At 39.0% G+C, this 17,391-nt stretch overlaps 1 protein-coding gene across 4 annotated transcripts in view; it reads right to left on the bottom strand.

Annotated features, from left to right (window-relative positions):
* Positions 1–17,391, bottom strand: part of ttyh2 (tweety family member 2) — a 70,667-nt gene that overhangs the window by 2,515 nt on the left and 50,761 nt on the right. For all 4 annotated transcript variants that reach the window (XM_080305022.1, XM_080305023.1, XM_026178243.2 and 1 more), the window contains 8 exons: positions 10,347–10,419; positions 5,941–6,010; positions 5,735–5,790; positions 2,265–2,357; positions 2,082–2,174; positions 1,553–1,695; positions 1,147–1,332; positions 972–1,050 (listed from right to left, as the gene is read on the bottom strand). In XM_080305022.1, the coding sequence (XP_080161148.1) occupies positions 972–1,050; positions 1,147–1,332; positions 1,553–1,695; positions 2,082–2,174; positions 2,265–2,357; positions 5,735–5,790; positions 5,941–6,010; positions 10,347–10,419 (793 nt within the window). The remainder of the gene's footprint in view (positions 1–971; positions 1,051–1,146; positions 1,333–1,552; positions 1,696–2,081; positions 2,175–2,264; positions 2,358–5,734; positions 5,791–5,940; positions 6,011–10,346; positions 10,420–17,391) is intronic.

The raw sequence follows: 17,391 nt of genomic DNA, 5'->3' as shown, positions 1-17,391 counted from the left end.
GAAAGATACAAACAAACATACACATGACAAACAAACAAACAAACAAACAAAAAATATATAAAAGAAGCTGTTAGCCGAAGATGACTGCATGATTCTGTACAGTTATAGCCATGAGGAAGAAATTAACATGCATATTATTTGGTTGTATTAAAGAGTCAAAAGACAGAGCATATCACATGTTTAGTTGGTACTTTAGCTGGAATTAAAGGTTGAAGGTTAATGATAATGATGGCTAACTTAAAAAGAATTACATACATTAAAACTGCAGTAACACATGTATAAATTTGGTTCAATTTAGATTCTAAACATATAAGCAATCTTTAATAAAACATCTGAGCAGGAAAAAGGATAAAAACTTATTTCTTTCCTATAACTGTAAGCAAAATCCAGATTAGAGATCTGTAAAATGGTGTACAGCATGCTATTAGGAGCGTGTGCTGAATGAAAACTTCATTTAAAATGTTTCTATTTTTATCTCTGTGATATAACAGGAGACTAGAGGCCCAGCAGGGTGCTGAGTTAATTCAGTGAGGAAGAAAAACTTGTGTGTTGACAGTGAAAGAGTTTATGGGTTACGGCCTGTGTCACCTTATCCCGAGAGAGAGGCCTGAGAGAGGCTAAATGATGTTCTGTTCATATTAAATATTAACTAAATTACTTCTCCTCTCCTTGCTTTGGCACTGTAAGCCAGCCTCCTGTATGTTGTTCACAGCAGAAAATAAAAGCCACAGTGTAAAACACATGAGTATCTGGTTAAATACTATAAAGAACCTTTAAAAAGAGTGGATTTAATCGGAACTAAAATGTAAGTGACGTGAATGTAAAATGTAACAAAGGAGGTTAGCTGAGTCACCAAGTTAAAAAAAATGAAAGAAATAATAAGCTGTTATTTCTAAGAAAACCACTTCCTGAGTTTAACTGAGAAAGAAATGACATCATAGGAAGGACTTGGCCTCTGGGACCCAACGCACCGATGGGGGTGGAGAGCCTCGTCCTATCAGAGGCACATTCTCATACCGTGGATTTCCCCCGAAAAGAGCTGTGTGGTTCCTGCAGAAAAAAATGAGACAAGTGACTCGGATATGGCTCAAATTTCTGATGTCACTTTCCGCCCCCCCCCCCAAGTTGTTTTTTTTTTTGACTCACATGTACTCAGACATTGGGGCATTGGAGACAGCCGGGGCGGGCGGGTGCAGGCTGGTCTGGCTGCCCATGCTGCTGCTGTAGCTGCAGAAGCTGTGCATGTTGGTGTGGTCAGGGTTCTGAGACCCTAATCTCCTTGCCCGTGGGTTGAACGGGTCCTCCTCATCCATGTCATCGTAATCTTGTTCCCTTCAGTGAAAAATTAGGAAAGGAGCATCAGAGGAAAGGTTTACGATATTGCATTTCTTGGGTACGGTGTGAATGACGCCTGATGGAAACAAAACTTCAAATTACAGTATTCTTTGGTATGTGCTGGCTTAGACGGTACACCGGGATGTACATAGAGAATGGTGCAGAATGAGAAAATGAGGGCGCTCAAGCAGGCAGACAAGCCTGAAAATGTACTGACCTGCAGGCAATTTGTCTCCATGCCCTGGGAATGGCACACAGCATGACAGTGAAGGCACAGGCTGCCAGAATGGAGAACAGGCAGAGGTACAGTACACCCTCCACTCCATCATAGCACACCCCCACCATTGCATCCAGGTAGTCCTAAAGAGGTCAAATGCAGAACACAGATATGTGGCCAAACTGTTTGCTCATTATCTGTACTCTCGCTGCCATGTTTGACTACACAGCAGAACAAAATGAGCCAAAGATGAAAAAGCACTTAGTGCACCGGTGTGCGTCATCATTTTCTTCATTTATGTCTTGCACATTCGGTGGGACTTCAACATCATTCACGTAAACCGCATTGCAGTCATGAACCGCACTGTGCAAACAAACTTGCAAACAACAAAAGAGGTTTTTAAAATTACTTTTATCTTCTCTGCTCTCAGTTCCACTTTCAGTTTTACTCTGAAATCCTGAATGGCCACTTACTCTCAAGTTGACCTAGTTGTGCTTCTCTAATGCCAATTAGGATGCAGTGAACAAACCTTGTTGAGCCCCCTGCAGTCCAGCAGGGCGGTCAGCTGGTGCAGACTGGCCTCCGAGGAGTTGAGCAAATGTTGTATACCCAGGAGATCTCTCTGTGGAGAGGTCAGCGTATCATTGAAAAACACTTCAGCCCTTATTTTTTTTCTCAAACTACAGCATAAAAGTGTTTCTGTGTGCCATACCTCAGCCGTAGGAAACAGTGGTACAGCAAACTGCAACAGACCCTGGATCTGGATCTGCATGGTGGTCAGAGACCTCTGGAAGATGGCCAGAGGCTGCAAACAAAAGTACAGAAGCAAATGAACAGCAAGCAAATAACACATATGAATGCAGCAAGCCTTGGGCTGAGTAATAGAGGTACTGTAATATGTACAGTAATTTAAAAAAAGCCTCAAAAACTATAGGTAAAAACATTAATGCCATAATAATTGGCTTTGATTTTATGTCACTGATCTGGTTTGGATTTATTGAAATGGAAAATCCAGGTTAATGGTCAAAAAGACTGGCCTAAGCTAAATCTAATTTTCATTGGAGGTATTGGGTGTTATCACAGTTTGTGTTTCCCCCTGTTTTATACAGCGATTTCAGATTTTACAACTTTATTAAAAACCCAACTTTTTCTTATGATAATATAAATACAAATAAAATTTTTATATGTCAAAACGTCAGATTCTTCACTTCATTTTAACATGCTTTGATTTTGGTTACTTGAGACACAATATCCCATCTCAACAACAGATCTATGTTCCCACCAGCAGGGGGCAAAATAAGCATCCAAATTCAGCCCAGAGTAATGGGATAGTCTGTTCTACCTGAAACACAATCGTTCCTGCCTTTTTTTTAAAATTAACATTCAAGTATGATCATATATCAATTAATCTGCCATATCTTCAAAGTAAATCTGTATCTTCACAGTCATCCAGCCTAACAAGACGAGCCTGGAAACCCCCACGCCTGGGGCACAGTGTTAAATTGAAACAAGATGTGGTCAATTACCTCAACTATACATAAATGTAATTGCTTTCCTCTGATCTGACATTTTTTCTCGATCTACACGATCGTCCATGGCCCAGTAGCTCTCTGCTACACAGTCGACTGGCTTCAATTGATTTTTTTCCCCCAACTTTAGCTTGAGTGAGTTTGTTCTAAGCCAAATAAAGTGAAAAAATAGGACAAAGACAGTGCATGGAGGAGGACAGTAAAAAAAAAAAGAGAAGAGATGATAAAAATAGATAAAGAGTTGGCACAGGAGTGTTACGCTGGGGCAGGAAGGTAGACCCGCAGGGCACTGCGGAGAGACAAACACCTAAGAGAGTAAGATAAACAGGGGGGAGAAGCTTGTTTGCTTGCCAGTCAGTGTGAATTCCTGTATCTGCCAGCTTGCTTGTGAACTTTGCACCTGTTGGCTATCTGTGTGACAGTGAAAAGAGCGCTGACTTTGTTTACCAGGCAAGGTGACGCTTGTCTGCCCTCTGCCGCTGTGCTCTTGTGGTGTGCTCCTCGGGGCATGTCTACAAGAGCCAGATAATAAGATCTGAGGTCTGGTGAACCAGAACTTACAGAAATTGACTTAACTGCTGACTGATGTCAGCTGGGAAGTCAGTGAAGTGACCCACAAACTGCTTCCCTGAAGAGTAACTCCACAGATCCTCAGAAGAGTGGGAGGAGAAGAGATTCTCCAGGTTGTTTCATCTAACGTGCAATTTCATAGCCTTTGTCTCGGCAGTTTTGTAACACTAAGGTATGCTTTGTCATGCATCAAGGAAGCAAGAACAGAAAGAGAGAAAAATAATGGCGACAGTCTTTGATCCTTGGTGGTTTTATAACTCCTCTGCTAGAAGTTAGGATGTAACTCAGACAGACAGGGCTGGACGAAGGGAAAGCCTGACAAAGATGAAGCCTGAGGGGCAAAGAAATGAGCAAAGACTGAGCATCGCAAATTACAGTTCAAAAGACATGAAGGCATTTTGCTGTTAAAACGGAGCGACATTTGTTTTTTGTAGCTATTAATATCGATTAGTATCGCCACAACAACAGCTGTCTTAAGTCTGTTTAAATGAGTCAGGAATGACCTTGCTCGTATTTAAATGGTCTTTTAAATGCTGTTTACACAATTCACATTTCTGAGATAAAAAAAAAAAAATTCAGATAAGTTTCTTTTTAATAAATAAAAAAAAGAATAAGTAACAGTTTCTTCTTTAAACTTCTAAGATGGAGTTTTGAGGAGAAATTTGGAGTCTTTTAAGGGCTGATTATAAAAAAGAATATAATATTAATCCTGCCATAATTAAACTAATATTAGGCTTAATCATGAATCTGTTTGATATTTCCTCATTAATACCTTTAAAAAAGTAAAAAAAAAAATCAGGACAAAGCGTCTATTTGAATGTTGATGCAGTGGGTAGTTTGAACAGATTTGTTAAATTCAAAATAAACATACACTCACGGGACACTTTATTAGGTACACCTTACTAGTCTTCGAACTTCTTTAATTCTTCATGGCACACATTCAGTAAGGTGCAGGAAACTGCTCAGAGGTTTTGCTCCATACTAACATGATAGCGTCACACAGTTGCTGCACATTTGTTGAGTGCACATCCATGATGCAAATCTCCTGTTCCACCAAGGTGCTCTACTGGATTGAGGTATGGTGTCTGGTGATGTTCAATCTCAGTTTGAGATTTTTTGAGCTCTGCGACACGATGTGTTATCTTGCTGGAAACAGTATCCACACTGCTACACCACCAGTAGGAACTTATGTAATGATATAAGGCAGGACAGATGCTTTCATGTCGCTTTTGTCAAATTCTGTTCTCGCCATTCAAATGTCACAGCAAAAATAGAGACTCATCAGACTAAGCAACATTATAATCTTCTATACTCCAGTTTTGGTGAACCTGTGTGAACTGTACTCTTGTTATCAGCTGACAAGAGAGACAGCCTGTGTGGTCTTCTGCTGCTGTAGCCCATCTGCTTCAATATGTTGTACACTCAGAGACGCTCTTCTGCATACCTTCTGCTATGTTCCTGTCCTATAAGCTTGAAACAGTCTGGCCATTCTACTCTGACCTCTGGCATCAACAAGCCATTTTCACCCAGAGAGCTGCTGCTCACATGATATTTTTTCCTTTTTGGGCCATTCTCTGCAAACCCCTGAGATGACTGTCTGGGGAAATCCCAGAAGATCGGCAGTCTTTGAAACAATCAGAGCAGCCCATCTGGCACCAACAACCAACCACAACACAGTTCAAAGTCACTTAAATCGCCTTTTTTGTCCCATTCTGATGCTTGGTTTGAATTTCACCAGCCCATTTTGAGCATGTCTTCATGCCTAAAAGCAGTGAGTTGTCACCCTGTGACTCTTACATTTCTGTTAACTAGCAGCTGAACATGTGTACCTAATAATGTTGATGGCAAGTGCATAGCCACCAAAATAACAACATTTAACAACGTTAAATTGTATCTGTAAAATACCCAGCAAGTGTCCAGTTTTACCTGCACATCATAAATCCTCATTTATGGATAAAGATTTAATTTCAAATGTCTACAGAACATTTCTTTGTGTTAATCAAAACTCTTTTGGCTTAGATGTGTGGACATTTTATGACCTGCAATTTTTGCGAGGAGCTCTGCAACACATCCCGTTTCCTACCTGCTGGAAGGGGTTGGAGAGAGTCTGGTTGCAGTACAGATAGTAATGAACAATATCTGAGAAAACACAAACACAAAAGCAGGCAGAAAATGTTTTTTCATCATCATTGTCCTCGCCTTGCTAAATATCAATTATCGCCATGGCCACAAATTTAATGTCACATAATGAATCCATTAAACGATCATTATTATTCACACCACACTTACCAGCACTGATGACATCCTTTGTTTTACTCATGATGTATTTGTCAGGGGAAATGCAGAAATCACTCGTGCCCTAAAATAAAACAGGAGATGTGAGAGGAGTGGAAAGAGAGTGGAAAACAAGGACATATCAGAAAAAAAGATTGAATGGTTCACATTTCATGACTCACAAAAAAATTCATGACTCACATTTCAAAGAAGGAATGATGTGGTGTGTCAAATGAAAGTAATCAGCTTGACAATTATTTATACATATTTTGTACTAAAACATTTTTCCAGAAACATGAATAGTGATTGCTATCATTTTTAGCGCCTTTTGACACAGTAGAGGGAATACGGCTGTTTTTGTACCCCTTTAACACATCTTAACAGGAATGCTTTTCAATTCAATGCAAAGTGCTAACAAGAAACCTGCCTTGGCAAAAATAACAAAAGACAAGTGGCAGTCTCCGCTGAACTGTGCCGTCTGAATGCTAAATGTCCCCGGGGCTCAGGACAAACACTGCGTGTAGCTTAACCTTCTCTGGGGGGTACGCTAATGAGCCCCACACAGAAGAGATAAAGCAAACTGTGTTTCCCAGCAAACCTGAGCTAGTTTGTTAGAGACGAGCTCTGCAATTCAGGAGCAAGTCTGTTAGAATTCCTGAAGGGACGACAGTGAATCTCAGAAAATGCAAAGTTCTGACTACCCACTGTTGGTAATTAGGAGTTCTGCCAATGGGGTGTATTCATTATGCATTTATTTACTAAGGATTCAGCCATTAATTTAAGTGCAGTCTGCACACAGACAGGATGTGAAGATTATCTTGCAGGTCTGTCAGTCACACCTGTAAATGCAGTCACACATGAAGCTGATCAGAAACTCAGATAAATCCAGATTCTATGTACTAAACAGTTGTTAGTTCCTGTGGTTGTGGTGGGTGTTTTCGCGTCATTAGAGCAGGGCAATGAAATGCATTCTTATTTAAAGTGGGACACAGCTGCGCGACTGCAGTGGCAAATCGATTTTCACAAGTTCAGCTCTCAGTCGGGGTGGAGGAGGTCGAAGATTTTCAGACATTTTCAGATGGCAGTGGTACGTGGAGGTTAAAGAGGTCACCATGTGTGTGGCGTTCCTGCACATACGCACAAATTCTCCATAGGTGCTAGCTGGCTCGCTGAGCTGAAAAATTGTGTAGAACAATTACATCTAAACAGGAATGTTGGCCTGTCCTGTGTTCAGTCTGTAGTGCCTGAAAATGCTGTCAGTGATTTTATTATAAATGAGGTTTTTGCATAAATTCAATCGAATAGTAAATTCAAAAGAGACCTTTCAATTAATGAGTACTTTCACATCTTTCTCTATGTTACATTTTGTTTTTTGGAATTAGGGCTGAAAAGATCAAAAAATGCAAACAAATAAACACATTCTAACTGCTTTTGCCGCTTTTCTCTATTTGATATAAATTCTAAAAGAATTTGTTTAAAGAAGACACCTGATTAAAGCATAAAGAATGAATCAACATTTATTAAAGATGAAATGCCTTCATACGATGATGTCTACAAGTCTGTTATTAGAAACTGAAAACTGTGAAGTCCACACTGACTCACAAGCACCAACTGTCTGCCTAACATTTATGCAAGCAGTTTGCATATAACCCTCACATTTATATAAAGGAACACACACACATGAAATCTGGGCCTTTCACATAAACATCTCCTTTAAGAAGTAACACCTGCATCGACATAAGCACAAGCTCCTATTTACACATATAAATGATGTCTGAGGAGCCAGTGCAGATTCTTCATGTAATTGCTTTTACGAAGCCTTTATGATGTTTACTCCCAAGCAAAGAAAAGGCCCAGGTGGACTTTATCTATAAATTCTCAGAAACAGAGGTACAGTAAAAGCCAATTTCTATCCCGACTATCTACACAAATGTATCATCTAGGGTTATACACTGGATCCTTAATGAATTTATTAGACTACCTGTCATAAAAAAAGGAAAACATTTCAGAAATTTGTCAAAATAATATTTTTCATTATTAGTTATTTTGTTATTTATTTTGGTATTAATTAATAGCAAACTGATTTCACATATTTACACCCAAATTTGAGCACATGGACTTCTCAGAAAAAAACTCTGTAATGAATTGAGCATAAAATTAAACAGCTAAAAGTAATTTTTCTGTCAAGGACTGCAAGTAAATAACTAATTTGGCATTCTAATCAAAAAAACATGTTTTCTGATTTTTAAACATTTTTTTCCAAAACAGTACATCAGAAAATTCAGGGTTAACTATAATTATATACTGGTATTAAAAATATCATTTTTAAAGATCTTGCGTATAGCAGTTAATTAACCATTACAGAAACATAAAGAAATATTATCAGTCCTACTAATTTCATGTCAAACTCATTTTACAGTTTGATGTTAAGTGGAATAAATGAGTGGACCTCCACTGTCTGTCAATCTAAAGAAGTTTAACTACACATTTAAACCCTGAGATATTTAAATATCAGAAAAACCTGATCAGTAATGCTGTTCTAGAAAGTTTAAAGAAATCTGTCAGCATGGCCCCTAAATTATGACAAATTAATGTCTAAAATTACAGAAAAAGTTACTGTAGCTCACTGAGTTTTTGTTAATTCACATAAAATGCCAATTTTTTTTATTGAATTTATGTATAAATCTTTTTAACTCTGGACCCCCACCCCCCAGAGAAAAGTTTCACTTTGTATCTGTCTTGTATACAGTGTACTGTCAGCACCGTGGTTCAGTAGTTAGTGCTGTTATCTACTAGCAAAATGTTTCGGGGTTCAAACCTGACCAAAATCATTTCCAAGTGTATGAATGAATAATAAAATATATTGATGGTTTTCTAATAGAGCTACTCTTACACTCTTTTAACAGATCTGTGTATGTGCTGTTTTAATAAAGTACAAAATTGTCACCAGAGTTTCAAGACTGGGCTCTACAAGGTTCGGCCCACAAGAATAAGAATAAGAACAAGCTGTTGTACCGCTAAAGACAGGTTCTTTATTTTTTAAGGGTGTACAAATCACTCATTCAGCCTCAGCCTCAGTGACACCCAGCAGACACGTTACATACAAGTGAGACGTAATGATTTTGTAACACACACAAAATCATTACGTCTGAGAGGACAAGATGTACCCGTGACTCTTCTGAAGCAATTTATGAAAAGTTATATTATTCATTTATCAAGGGGAGATGTAGAACAAGAAGACCTTTTAGTTAGATTACCATGTAATTTACTGGATGCTTTCAAGTTCCTTAAAGGGAAAGTACTGTCTTTCCGTTGAGATAAGCCTTACACACCATAGATGGACCTGAACGCAGCATGTGTCATGGTGCAGGAGACTAAATGGACAGGATGAATCATCTACTGAGAAATTCTGTATTTGTCTGCATTTGCAATGTCTTGACCGGTGGATGCAGATGGGGGTTTTGGTGTTTTAGTCATACATGTGTGCCGTAGCATTGCTATAAAAGGAAACCATTAGTGTCATTGTGTCAGGAAATGAAGACCACACCGAGTGAAGCCTCGCAAAGAAGACTTGAACATGCAGATAAAAAGGAAGATAAACCCAGACACCACTGTGCAACAGATCAAACTTCTCGCTGTTACTTACTCCTGATTACTTGACGCTCATTATCTCCAAATTTAATTCAAACGTGTAAACAATCCTCTGCTGCCCTGAGTAAAAAAAAAAAAAGCAACATCCAGCAACAAAACTGAGAAAAATAGCACAGACGCCCGAGGCAGCTTAGTCAAACACCAGTGCTCAGCCACCTGATATTCATCGTGTCTCATGTTTCTCTCTATTTTCACGGTGAGTTCTCACCTCCACATCGATCAAACACTTGCGCAGCTTTTTTAAGCCTTGGGACGATGAGAGAGGAAAAACACTGAAATTAATCACCTACTCAGTGTGAATACGGCAATTGGATTCGTGTTGTCATAATCCTTGAATTGGAATCGGGTTATTGAGCTCTGTATAATGCTGCTGAGAAGGTGTGGGTTTGCAATTTTGTTCTTTTGTCAGTCTATTTTTAGTGCCGTGTGTTTTGACAGCAGAGATCAAAAGCTCATGACGTGGTAGACGGATAGCTGTGATCAGAAGAATTTGAGATTGGGCAGTTTTAGAACCTGTTTAGATGACTCTGTGCATCTGTGAGGGATCTCTGTCACTTAGACTGATTTCATAAAAATTTTTGTAACCTTAACATCCTGATAAAGCTTAAATACTTGGCTTTTAAGCTTAGAACCACTAATGAGCAGCTAATACCTTAAATAGATAGATAGTTTCTGCAAACTATCAAGTATCATAAGAGAGGTGACCAGTTTAGGGTATTTTATATCAAAGTAAGTCAGTCACTCAGGGGTAAGAAAGCGAGGGAGCTTACCACAGCGGTTGCCAGGTCAGCTCCCAGTGAAGTCCAGCTCAGGACTAGCGTCAGCACTCCAAACACCATCATCCTGCAGAAATACAAAGAAACAACAGGGTCAGGTTGAAACTCAGTGCAGTGATCTGTTTATTTGCTAAATTAAACTAAGATTAACTGAAGGCTCAGTGAACCAGGACACAATGGCTCATTAAAGCTTGGTATTTATCCAAGTGAATGAGTCAGTGATTTAAATACTTGACCCGGTTTGCATTAGGTTCATTCCAATTACTTGCAGTGATTACAGGTAAACACTATTGTAATCACACTGCTAGAAAACCAAGAAGTACTCTGGGTTTGTCATACGAATCTGCACTTATTATATCAGTGGTATATCAGCACCTTCAATTTGATATGGTTCCTACATCAACATTCTTTTGAAGCTGTGTTTTTGAGCCACTAATATTAAGTCTAATCACTCCATTTAATCTGTGTCTTTGCACTGATAGAAAAATCACAAAGATGAATGCCATGAATGCTAAGAGACGCTTCAAAGTAGAGTTGAGTCATTATCTTTGCAAGCAACTGCTTTTCCAAACTAGTAATAAAGCGACCCCTTTGGAATAGTTGCATGTTTTAAGCATGTCTTATAACTACTGTATATAACAAAATAACAATCAAAATGGAGAAACAAAAAGAGCTATTGTAGAGTCCGTGTCATAACAGCTTCTGCTACTCATAAGAAATGGCTCGCGACCCAAGAGGAAGAAATGCTGATGTCACTGGGCTGTCATCACCAGAAAAAGTCACAGCAGTCATGTTTACTTCCATGGAGTTGATTCTGCTGCTTCAACATACAGCTGCAGAAGAACAGCTAATCTTCAACAGTGCTCATCCGCTCTGTTTGCCGACATCTGATTATAGCGAACTCAGTGGATGGATGTTCCTGCACCCATGTGTTTGTTTTACAGTGAATCCATACCCTGATGATGTCAACTTATTAGATGATAAGATGATGACATCAAATGATTTACACAGAGGCTGAGAGATTGCAGGCCCTGGCTGTCCATTTTGGCATGCAGGAAAGTGTTGATGTACTAAAATAGGAGATCAATACCTATTAAAGACAATCATAGATCAGCTCTGGTTAAGTGAAAAGAATTTCCAGAAAATCCAATAAGCTCCTGATTCATGTCACCACAGTTTAAATCGGATTTTTTTTCTATGCATGTCCAGGCTCATCGCCAGCCTGTTCATCTTTCAGCACCCCACAGATCCCAGGCTAATCCATTTCTCAATGCACTGAATTGATACTGAGCTCCCAATATTGAACTTACAATCCGCTACTTCTGTCCTTTTCTCTTTATCTCTACTTCTCTATATATTCCCTTTGCCCTCTCTACAGTGTATTTTCAACGCCCTCTGCCTTCAAATCAGATCCTCATACTTAAAGTCTGTCTCCTTCCTTCTGTCTGATACAGACCTCTCACTAGGCCCAGACAATTTGCGAGATAGGAAAGAGAGTGAGGCTTCACAGATTCCTTATCTTATTTTAGACTCGACAAGCAGAACTAATGCAAACGTTCTTCACCGTCTTACTCGTTCACTGCGATAACTTGCATTAATATGTGATTATATCTGCATATGGCTATATAAGGGGTACTGTATAGAACACTTTACACCAGTATCACATCTGGTTCTTGGTGGTAACTACAACAACTATAAAGGGATAAGAAGAAAATTCTGATTCCTTTTCTGACACTTTTGTAATTCCTCCTCGCAGACAAGAGCCTCACAGGGTTACATTTGCTGTGCCAATTGTCTCTCTTTCTGTCAGCAAAATTACACAAAAGCTACATGGCCAAATTTCATCAAACCTGCTGCAGAGATATAGCAGCAGAAAAGAATGAACCTTTTGTATTTTGGTGCAAATTCTCACTTTCTCTAAAATTGATAGCTAGGACACTGGCCTTAGAAGACTGTGCTCTTCCTGTATTTTTCCCATGAAATACTAATGCTGCATCTCAAATCACATATTTCCTCTTTTGTTTGCCTAGAGTAGCCACACTAAAAAGAACAGCTACACCCGGTACACTCCAAGTAACTTGGTGGTATGCTTAAAACAGACAAAACCCTGAGTGTAAAATTCTGTACACTTTTCATTTTCACTAGCCACCATCTTGGTGATGCACCAATAATTTGTTTGACAGTAACAGGAATACATTGTCAGCATAGATGGAAAGGCTACCGTTAGCTATCTATATCTATATTGATATCTATATCTATAGTTATAACAACAAATTAGAAAATTCTTTCATAACAACTATAATTATATTTTAGCATTAAAAATGCTGTTTTGATAAAGAGCTTGTGCATACTGGTGGATTAACTATTATACATACATTAACATAGAAAATGATTTTGGCAATTTAGGCTAATTTAGGCTTGTTAGCCCTGCAATAGACCGGCAGCCTGTCCAGAGTGTACACCGGCTCTCACCCCATGGCTGCTGGGATGGGTACTGAATTGGATGGATGTTAATTTAGGGTCATAAGAGTTTGAACAATGAAGAAAACTGGACTTCTTTATGTTTTCATCGTTCACCTAAGATGCTTCTTCAGTTCACTTGTTTTCTCAAGCTCTTAAGACAACCATAAGTTGAATGATAACCTACACACTGCAGCTGTGTCTTGGCGTATATTTTATTTTCTTCGGTGTAAAAGAATTTAGCTTTGGATATGTGGACAAAGGTTTGACAAGTTGTAAATGTAAGAAAAGTTGGCAGCTTGTACAGCAATGGTCAAATGCTCCAACCGTTATTTCCAATGAGTGAATAGCTCTTTCTTCTTTTTTTTTTTGTCTTGGGTCAATTTGCTGGTCTGGAACATTCAGGTCTGTGTTATCACAATGCCAAAGAAGAAAGGCGAAAGGAATAGCCTGAGAGAAGCAACCGTTGCTGTCCACAGGGAAGCCTATCATACTACAGTGAGAAAGATTATTCACAACTGGAAAACAAGTCAGTTGCCAATCTTCCCAGCAAATTCACCCTAAAGCCAGACTTTGCAATGCTCAGAGAAACTGCACAAAAAAATATAAAAACAGTTAAGCTACATCTCAAACTCTACAGGCCACAGTTAGCTGGTTAATGTTAAAGTTCATGACAGTAGAGTTAGAAAAATACTAAACAAGTATGGCTTGTTTGGAAGAGTTAACGGGAGAAAAGCAAACATCTGTAACAAAAAAGAAAAAGGCAGTACAGCTTAATTTTGCAAAGTTGCATCTGAACAAACCACAAGATCTCTGGAACAACATTCTTTAGACATATGGGACCATGTTTGGCAAAAAAAAACGAAACCAAAAAACACAGCATGTCAGTATAAACACCTCATATTAACTGTCAAGCGCGGTGGTAGAAGGATGATAATTAGCAATTTGAAACAGTAATCCATGCCTTTGTAGCCGTTCGGCTGGATTACTGTAATTCTCTTTATTATGGGGTGAGTCAATCTTCTGTTTTTCAACTGCAGCTAGTTCAGAATGCTGCAGCATGTCTTTTGACTGGCACTGTAGATGCAAGCATATCACCCCAGTTTTATATTCACTTCATTGGCTGCCCGTGCATTTTAGGATCCATTTTAAGCTACTTTTATTTGGTTTTTAAATGTTTGTCCAATGCTGCCACTCTGTACCTCTCTGAGCTTCTTCATCCATGCATACCTTCCCGGTCCCTCAGGTTGACAGACCAGTTCCTCCTAAGCGTGCCCAGGACTAATCGTAAACTCAGAGGGGATCGGGCATTTACTGTGGCAGCACCAAAATTGTGGAATGAGTTGCCTTTACATGTTAGACAGGCGCCTTCCTTATCTGTTTTTAAATCACGTCTTAAAACATATCTATTCACCTTGGCTTTCAGCACAGCAGGACTTGTTGACGTTTCTTAATATGTTTCTTATTAATTATATTATTTTTAATTTTCTCTTTGTTTTATATTTGTAGCACTTTGGCTAACATTGTCGGATGTAAAGTGCATTATAAATAAAGATGCTATGCTATGCTAATTAGGCTCGTTTCACAGTCACAGAACCTGGGTAGTCTGGAGACATCAAGTCAACCTCTCTGTATGCCAAAGTCAACCTGATTGAAATATTGTGGTGGGATCTAAAGAGACCAGTGCACAGATGAATACCTGCAAATCAGTGAACTGAAGCAAATTTGTAAAGAAGAGTGGGCCACATTGCTCCACAAGAATGCGATGATGATGTTGGTTTATGACAAAGTTATACAGCAAAAGAAATTGTGGAAAAAAATCATGGGTTCCAGTTGGTTTTTCACAGCACTGGATAGAGTCCTGTGAAAAATGTTCAGATGACTTAAGCGTGTGTAGTAGTATGTAGAATTTTTCATACTGAGACCCAATGTAAATGGGAAGCGGGGCACATGAACTGCAAACTGCTCTGTGTTGAAAGGAGTTTTCTCTTTCATTCACCGTGCATTTCTCTGTCTTTGTTTTTCCAGTCTTTCCTCGTTTTGGCTCTGTAGCTACATGTTTCTGATCTACGGTAACTGAGCCCATCAGTTGATGAGTGTTTATTGTTTGATGTCTTCTCAACACTACATAGAGAAAAGGTAATTACTCTTCTTTGTAAAGTGCCCTGTGATGACTGTTGTTGCAAACTAGAGCTTTATTCCTAAAACTAAAGTGAAATTAAAATAAATTATTCAGTTTTGTGCTCTGTGAGACGAATGGGAATCAATGGGATACAAGGAAAATAGGGTTTAAAGTTGAGTCAAGTGCAAAAGTTACAGAGTTCAATGAGCAGGTCAGATGATGCTAGTAAATGCATTCAAGGATGAGGTCAAGTGACTGAATTAAATCAGAGTGGGAAGGGGATTTTCTTCTCTACTAAAAAATATTTTGCTGTAAACTTCTGTTATAGCTAGTCTATACAGGGAGTGCAGAATTATTAGGCAAGTTGTATTTTTGAGGAATAATGTTATTATTGAACAACAACCATGTTCTCAATGAACCCAAAAAACTCATTAATATCAAAGCTGAATGTTTTTGGAAGTAGTTTTTAGTTTGTTTTTAGTTTTAGTTATTTTAGGGGGATATCTGTGTGTGCAGGTGACTATTACTGTGCATAATTATTAGGCAACTTAACAAAAAACAAATATATACTCATTTCAATTATTTATTTTTACCAGTGACACCAATATAACATCTCCACATTCACAAATATACATTTCTGACATTCAAAAACAAAACAAAAACAAATCAGCGACCAATATAGCCACCTTTCTTTGCAAGGACACTCAAAAGCCTGCCATCCATGGATTCTGTCAGTGTTTTGATCTGTTCACCATCAACATTGCGTGCAGCAGCAACCACAGCCTCCCAGACACTGTTCAGAGAGGTGTACTGTTTTCCCTCCTTGTAAATCTCACATTTGATGATGGACCACAGGTTCTCAATGGGGTTCAGATCAGGTGAACAAGGTGGCCATGTCATTAGTTTTTCTTCTTTTATACCCTTTCTTGCCAGCCACGCTGTGGAGTACTTGGACGCGTGTGATGGAGCATTGTCCTGCATGAAAATCATGTTTTTCTTGAAGGATGCAGACTTCTTCCTGTACCACTGCTTGAAGAAGGTGTCTTCCAGAAACTGGCAGTAGGACTGGGAGTTGAGCTTGACTCCATCCTCAACCCGAAAAGGCCCCACAAGCTCATCTTTGATGATACCAGCCCAAACCAGTACTCCACCTCCACCTTGCTGGCGTCTGAGTCGGACTGGAGCTCTCTGCCCTTTACCAATCCAGCCACGGGCCCATCCATCTGGCCCATCAAGACTCACTCTCATTTCATCAGTCCATAAAACCTTAGAAAAACCAGTCTTGAGATATTTCTTGGCCCAGTCTTGACGTTTCAGCTTGTGTGTCTTGTTCAGTGGTGGTCGTCTTTCAGCCTTTCTTACCTTGGCCATGTCTCTGAGTATATTGCACACCTTGTGCTTTTGGGCACTCCAGTGATGTTGCAGCTCTGAAATATGGCCAAACTGGTGGCAAGTGGCATCTTGGCAGCTGCACGCTTGACTTTTCTCAGTTCATGGGCAGTTATTTTGCGCCTTGGTTTTTCCACACGCTTCTTGCGACCCTGTTGACTATTTTGAATGAAACGCTTGATTGTTCGATGATCACGCTTCAGAAGCTTTGCAATTTTGAGACTGCTGCATCCCTCTGCAAGATATCTCACTATTTTTGACTTTTCTGAGCCTGTCAAGTCCTTCTTTTGACCGATTTTGCCAAAGGAAAGGACGTTGCCTAATAATTATGCACACCTGATATAGGGTGTTGATGTCATTAGACCACACCCCTTCTCATTACAGAGATGCACATCACCTATAATATGCTTAATTGGTAGTAGGCTTTCGAGCCTATACAGCTTGGAGTAAGACAACATGCATGAAGAGGATGATGTGGACAAAATACTCATTTGCCTAATAATTCTGCACTCCCTGTATAAATGTATAGAAAGTGAAAGCTTTGTCATCCTTACACAAGCCCCCATTAAATGTTCTAATTAAAACTGAGCAAAATGATAGAGATGTGACCTCAGAGCAGATATGCATGGGTACTGAGACCTCACTGCCAGTGCTAATTAGCTTGACATAGTAATCACATATTTCTCTCAGTTTCTAATTTTGGCTTCCACCTTGTGATTGCCATCTTACAAACCATCACAGACTAACTTGGACTGCAACTCATTAAATTGTGTTTATTTCCTCCGAGCAAATTTAGGAGATTGACCTTATTGTCTAAAATGTCTTAATTATGAAGACAGTTGTGGTAATATGGATTTACTTAGTCAGTGTGTACAATTAAGGTAAAGTATAATTATGATGATTATACTTAGTATAGTATAATTATTATGTGAATATAAATTGTTTCTACAAAAAGTAACTAAATGTATCCCTGTCTTCCTTCCTTCGGGCAAGTGCCTTAAACTTTTAAGAAATTTATCTTAATAAACTCTATATTATCTTTGGAAAAACACAAAGGCTCCGGCACAC

This window comes from Astatotilapia calliptera, chromosome 8 (assembly GCF_964374335.1).
Source record: "Astatotilapia calliptera chromosome 8, fAstCal68.1, whole genome shotgun sequence".
NCBI lineage: Eukaryota > Metazoa > Chordata > Actinopteri > Cichliformes > Cichlidae > Astatotilapia > Astatotilapia calliptera.
The sequence above is the reverse complement of the archived record's forward strand: the minus strand, read 5'-3'. Positions and strand labels throughout refer to the sequence as shown.